Source organism: Anas platyrhynchos, chromosome 7 (genome assembly GCF_047663525.1).
Source record: "Anas platyrhynchos isolate ZD024472 breed Pekin duck chromosome 7, IASCAAS_PekinDuck_T2T, whole genome shotgun sequence".
NCBI lineage: Eukaryota > Metazoa > Chordata > Aves > Anseriformes > Anatidae > Anas > Anas platyrhynchos.
In genome coordinates this window covers 572,822-578,795 of record NC_092593.1, presented here as the reverse complement: position 1 = coordinate 578,795, position 5,974 = coordinate 572,822, and the positions used below count along the sequence as shown (strand labels likewise).

General features: G+C 48.8%; 1 protein-coding gene across 3 annotated transcripts; it reads left to right on the top strand.

Moving 5' to 3' along the window:
• The first annotated feature begins 890 nt into the window (after positions 1–890).
• On the top strand, positions 891–5,065 carry LOC113841405 (N-alpha-acetyltransferase 20). Of its 3 annotated transcripts, none has more exons than XM_038181916.2 (6): positions 891–1,026; positions 1,169–1,193; positions 1,248–1,338; positions 2,549–2,684; positions 3,820–3,965; positions 4,097–4,735. In XM_038181916.2, exons 1-6 carry the CDS (start codon positions 974–976, stop codon positions 4,111–4,113), a joined length of 468 nt encoding a protein of 155 aa, XP_038037844.1. In that variant the 5' UTR covers positions 891–973; the 3' UTR covers positions 4,114–4,735. The 3 variants fall into 3 exon arrangements, with proteins under 3 accessions (XP_038037844.1, XP_038037843.1, XP_038037846.2); XM_038181915.2 differs by lacking the exon at positions 4,097–4,735 and adding an exon at positions 4,742–5,065 and having other exon boundaries at positions 900–1,026; XM_038181918.2 differs by lacking the exons at positions 891–1,026; positions 1,169–1,193; positions 1,248–1,338; positions 4,097–4,735 and adding exons at positions 1,345–2,222; positions 4,742–5,065.
• The last annotated feature ends 909 nt before the right edge of the window (positions 5,066–5,974 follow it).

Here is a 5,974-nt window from a genome sequence, read left to right as displayed (position 1 = left end):
TTGTATTTGCTATAAATATTTCTCTTGGCCTTTTAATGACTAGTAAGAATGTATCTGCAGGGAGTTCAGAATGTGGAAATACCGTGAGTTTATGTACAAATGAACTTGTGAGGAAGAAAGAACATACCTTCACGGCAGAAATGAGCTCATGATGGTAGGATTTATCCTAAAACTTAGTTTAGTGTTGTATGAAGTGGCCTGACACCTGTAAGTCTCGAAAGAAACTGGGTATTGAAGAAGCTGAACGTGTCTGTGCTTGTTCTGATAACCTTAAGCCGTTGGTTATTCAGCGACAACGCCTGCAAATATAATTCTGACAATGCGTTGAAACACAGCTCTCCTTCAGCTATTCATTTGAAAGATGGAGGCCGAGGCATACGTGAAATTTTTTCTGAATCGTTTCTGAAGAAATTGAATTCAGGTAAATAGTGACAGGGAAACAAACGTTCGGCCGTTTCTGAGTTGATGTAGCTTTGTAAAAGCATTGGACAGGGAAGTAAGCGGGACTTCTGTGCACTCGGTGCACGCGGAGGCGCAAGCATGGGTGTCGGTAGCCTAGTAACGGGCTGACTGGAAGGGTATTTTTTTTTTTTCCTTCCGTATAACAAACGGCACTCCTGGCAGGTGAGCAATTCAAGCAGCCGCAGCTGCAAGCACCGGCGCGGTTCAGAGGGCAGGGTGCGGGTCCGATGTCCCGCAGAGCCCCAGAGCGCCCGAAGGAAGGACACGGGGGTGCCGGGGGGAGCCGGGGGAAAGCAGAGGGGGCCCGCGCGGGTCGCTTGGCGAGGCGGCGGCCGCGGCGCTCCCCGCGAGCCTTGGCCCTGGCGCCCGGCGGCGCGGCCTCGGCCCGGGCGGGCGGCTGCAGGGCGGGGCCGGGCCGCGGGGCGGGGCCGGCGGAGCTGCCCCTCCTCCGCGCCGGAAAGAAGAGGCGGCGGGAGCGTTGCCGGGGCAGCGCCGGCGGCCCAGCAGCGCCATGACGTCGCTCCGCGCCTTCACCTGCGACGACCTGTTCCGCTTCAACAACATGTGAGGGACACCACCTCCCCCCCGGCCCCGGCCCCGGCCCCGCAGCCCGGCCGGGCCCGCGCTGAGCGCCGCGCTCCCTCCCTCCCTCGCTCTCTCCTCTCTCTCTCTCTCTCTCTCTCCCCCCCCCTCTCTCTCCCCGCAGCAACCTGGACCCGCTGACGGAGACCGTATCCTTCCGCTGCCGCCGGCCGCCTGGCGGGAGGCCTCGAGGGGCGCCGTAGTACGGGATCCCCTTCTACCTGCAGTACCTGGCGCACTGGCCCGAGTACTTCATCGTGGCGGAGGCGCCCGGCGGGGGGCTGATGGGTTACAGTGAGTGCCCCGGCCCCGGCCCCGGCCCCGGCCCCGCCGCTCCGGGGCCGCAGCGCCCGGCGGGGGCTCCGGCTGCTCTCGGGCCGCGGGGCGGGCGCGCTGCGAGCGGCGCTGAGCTCCGGGCGCGGGCTCGGGCTTCCCTTCGCCCGCCGAGAGCCAGCCCTGGGCCGGGGAGCCTTGCCTTGCCTTGCCTTGCCTTGCCTTGCCTTGGTGGCGTTCGCCAGCAGTACCCGCTACTCGGGCTGTCTGCCGGTTCGCCCTCCTCGTTATCGCTGCCCCGGCATCCCGGGAGGCCTTTGCAGAGACTGGGGAAATGGCCCGTTCTATGTGTTGAAGCCTAAAGCGTTGGTGCTGTGAGTGACGGGTGTTTCTGAAGTACTGCGTGCGACAGGAGGTTTGGAGGGTTGTTCACAATCTAACGCTTGTGTGGTGCTATGTAGAAACAAGCTCCAAAGACACCCCCGCTCCCCACCCGACTCTTCCCCCTCCCCCCAAAATAACAAACAAACAGAAAAACCCACCTCTTTTGGCTACATGTAACGTGTTTGCAGGGTCTAAGCTGTCTTTTGCCAGATTAGCAAAGCTGCCCAAGTTCTACCCCCTCAAAACGACCAGAAATTTCCTTTAGTTGCTCAGGTGATGAACTAGTTTTTTGGCTTGTAGCCCTCTGTTCTTCCTTTATTCCAGTCAGACCCCGAATTCTGCTCGTTTAAAGACTCGTGAGAATTGCTTAAGGCTTTTATTTAGAAGGCACTCCTCAAAAAACAAGTTTTGAAAAATGATTTAACTTTTTTAATGCTAGTCGAGAGAATAGTGTAAAATGAGCAGAATGATGTCTGATGCAATGAAGCAGAACTGTACGAGAACCATCTGCATTGTCTGCGGTAGGTGAAGTTGGGTGTCAGAATAGGTTCTGTTAGCGTGCAGTTGGTGAAATCAGGAACTAGCAGCTGGGGGTCTTTCCAGTAGAGTTTGGAATCCAGATGGAAATGTGACCTTCAGGGGCCTTGCCTGCCTCTCTCTGAAGCTCTGATATTTGGCCTGTAACCGTACAGAGTTGCTAAGTCATAGAGCGATAATACAGACATGCCTTGTTCAGCTTTTTGCCACAGTTGTTGCAGCATGTGTTCATATACTCCTCTGTAACGATGTACACCTGGGGTGCGTTGTCCCAGAGGTGCTGCTGTGCTGATACTCTGTCTGTCCGCAGTAATGGGTAAAGCAGAAGGCTCTGTGGCCAGGGAAGAATGGCACGGACATGTTACTGCTCTCTCGGTTGCACCAGAATTTCGACAGCTGGGTTTGGCTGCCAAGTTGATGGAACTATTGGAAGAAATCTCAGAAAAGTATTACCCTTCTCTTTAAGCTGATCTTGTAAAGTATTCTTTCTGTAGACTTTTGTCCCTGGTTTAGGTATTTGTTTTACATGAAACATACCCAGACTCCCGGACTTCTCTATTAAATAGCGCCCCCAACTGACTGAAATTCCCTGTAGTTAGAGAACAAGAGCTAAAAACTTTGCTCGGCATTTTAAAATGTCTTGATTTCTATGAAAGCTCACTTGCCATGATGAATGGGAAGTAGTCTAAATTTCAGCAAAGACACAGTATAAAGTATTCTTTTCTTGATATTTTGTGAAGTTCTTTTCCTACCAACAGTGTTTTCCACAGTGCCCCCAACATACTTGTTTAGCGGCTGTGGGCTTTGTGCGGGTTCCCTTGGACGCAATATTATGCAAATGTAGTGCTGCAGACAGTAACTTAGCCAGCATGAGATGGAAAATAAGCTTACTCTTACCTGCAGAAAATAAACACATTAGGGAAATGTCCCTAGCTCGTGCCGGTAGAGCAACCCTGTTGTGGTTGGTTGAATCCCCAAATTGCTTGATTCTTTGAAGAACTTGCATACTGAGGGCTGTCTCCTGTTAGACAACTGAATTGTGAGACTGGTTTTTCTTCCCCTGTTCATTTTGAAGGGGGCAGTCCCTAAGCTAGTGCAATGTAAATGCATCTAAAATACTGATTATAATTAAAATAATTATATATATATATATATATATATATATACACACATATATATACACACACACATATATATTTATATTCATATAATATTTTTTATATATATAATATATATATAATTATTCATATATATATATATATATATATATATATATATATATATATATATATATATATGAAAATGAGGCTTCTGTGGGTATTTGGCTGGCCCTGTTCTTTTTGTTAATAATTCTGAGTGTACTGGATGGTGTAGAAGATTGTTCATGTGACCAAAAAAAATAACTTCTGCCAATACTGGGCTTGTCCTGTGCTAAAAGGGATGCATCTGTTATTACAGCGTGAAGCATACCTGATTAGTATATTGCCTCATCAGACCTGTTCTTGGTTACATGTTGTGGGTTTTTAATTGGAAATATATTCACCTGCTCGTTCTTACTGTGTTTTGTTTATTTTTTAAAAGAAAGGGCGGATTTTTCGTTGATCTCTTTGTGAGAGTATCAAATCAGGTTGCGGTAAACATGTATAAGCAACTGGGCTACAGTGTGTACCGGACAGTGTTAGAGTACTATTCTGCTAGCAATGGAGAGCCTGACGAGGATGCTTATGGTAAGTACTTGTTCTACCCCCACGTTGAATGGAAAGATCCTCTTGTGTGTCCCAGGGTTGTCCCTGTGTTTTGTGTATAGGGAAAAAGTTAAGGTGGTTGTTGTTTAATGGGATTTTACTTCTTCCTTTAGATAGCTTTTCCTGCTGAGGATTAATATCTGTTAAAAAAATCAACCTTGTGGTTTGCACGTTGCATTGTATCCACGGTAAAATAAAATACCAGATGAGTAAGCTATCCAGTACAAAGACATGTTACTCTGTGAGTAACGATAAATAACATTCGGTTACTTATCTAATGGAAAGAATGCTCCTGGCAGGTGCCTGGACTTCTTCCTGATGCCACTGGGAAGAGGAATGGCTGTGCTTTCCTTCTTCCTTTCTCTTCCCTCCTTTTCTGTGACAGTCCTTCCCCCCCCTCCCCCCCGCTTTTGTTTTGTTGTCCCTTGATTATACGGACTTGAGGAATTGTTTTTCTCAGCCAATTAAAATCTTACAGAGGCTAATGGTCCACAGTGACAGAGAATTGGGTGGCCTTTTCAATTTAAAGGATAAAGGACATGGAAATTTCAAGTACTGTGTTAACAAAACAGGAGTACTAGGTGCTTGTTATTGCAAGGTATTTTTTCCTGTAAGCGTCCTCCACGAAAGCTTCTTTGGGCTTGCTGTGTATCTTTTCTGTTCATCCATTCATCTTTTCAGATTAAAGTAACATACAAAATACAAAGGCTGTGGACAGACAACTACAGTTGTTGCAGATCTTTTTCCTCTTGCTACAGGTATGAGAAAAGCTCTTTCCAGAGATACGGAGAAGAAATCTATTATACCTCTTCCTCATCCTGTGAGACCGGAAGACATTGAGTAACTGTAAACCGTGATTCTCAGGCATCATGCTCAGAATTTTGGATTGCTTTTCTGTCTACCTTACAGATGAGAAAACATAGCCGCAATGTTTTTTTTCTCATGAAATACCAAAAGCAATATTGAGAAGTTTACTTACACCGTCTTTATTGGTAATAGCTGCAGACTTGTGAACTTCCCCTAGTGAATTTTCTTTTTAAATATTGGTAAAGCAGAGACTATTAAATGGAATCACCTGGTGACATGGTGCACGGTGTGTGTTTTTTATTTTTATCAAATCAAAAAAAACTGGCCAGTAATAGTAAAACTCCTAAAAATGCCATTATTCATGACCAGTGAAAATATTATTGTACAATACACAGGAAGAGGGACAAGGGGAGGTACTGTATTAATACTTTCATAGAAAAAACACCTGTTACAGACAATTTGGACATTTTTTTCAAGTTCTGTGGCACAAGAAGGGCCTGAACTCAATTTGGTCCACGCTCAATGGGGAAAATCCAGGCAAATAAAGAACTCAAGGATTCCCATCTACGGAGGACCTGATTCAAGACCAGTTCTTGGTACCATACATAAACTTGGAATGCTGCATCCACTGAAATAAGCCACAGTAAGGGTTTCTTGCGTTCTGAGCCGATACTGCAGGTATTTAACCTCAGGGTGGAGCGCCACCTGCTGGTGCGAAGTAAATACTGCAGGGGGCCGAACGCCACGCATGAGCGGTGGCGCACGGGGGCGCCCACTGCCGCCACCTGCTGTTCGGAAAGGGGTACTGCAGGCGGCCGGTCGCCGCGAACGCGACCTCGGCCGCCACCTGCTGCTGGAAAACGAGTACTGCAGGCGGCCGGGGGGCGCGAATGCACGGTGGCGCCCGCGGGCGCCCCTCTGCCGCCGCCTGCTGGTGGAAAACGAGTACTGCAGGCGGCCGGGGGGAGCTCATGCCCGGTGACGCCCGAGGGCGCCCCTCTGCCGCCACCTGCTGGTGGAAAACGAGTACTGCAGGCGGCCGGGGGGAGCTCATGCCCGGTGACGCCCGAGGGCGCCCCTCTGCCGCCGCCTGCTGGTGGAAAAGAGTACTGCAGGCGGCCAGGGTCCGCGCATGCGCGTTGCTTATTACGTCTTTTTTTTTTTTTGATGTGTAATTTCCTACG

Coding starts and splice junctions, on each gene's coding strand:
- LOC113841405 (XM_038181915.2), top strand. CDS start 974: ATGACGTCGCTCCGCGCCTTCACCTGCGACGACCTGTTCCGCTTCAAC. Junction 2,685..3,819: donor TTGGAAGAAATCTCAGAAAA/GTATTACCCTTC, acceptor ATTTTTTAAAAG/AAAGGGCGGATTTTTCGTTG. Junction 3,966..4,741: donor GCCTGACGAGGATGCTTATG/GTAAGTACTTGT, acceptor CTCTTGCTACAG/GTATGAGAAAAGCTCTTTCC.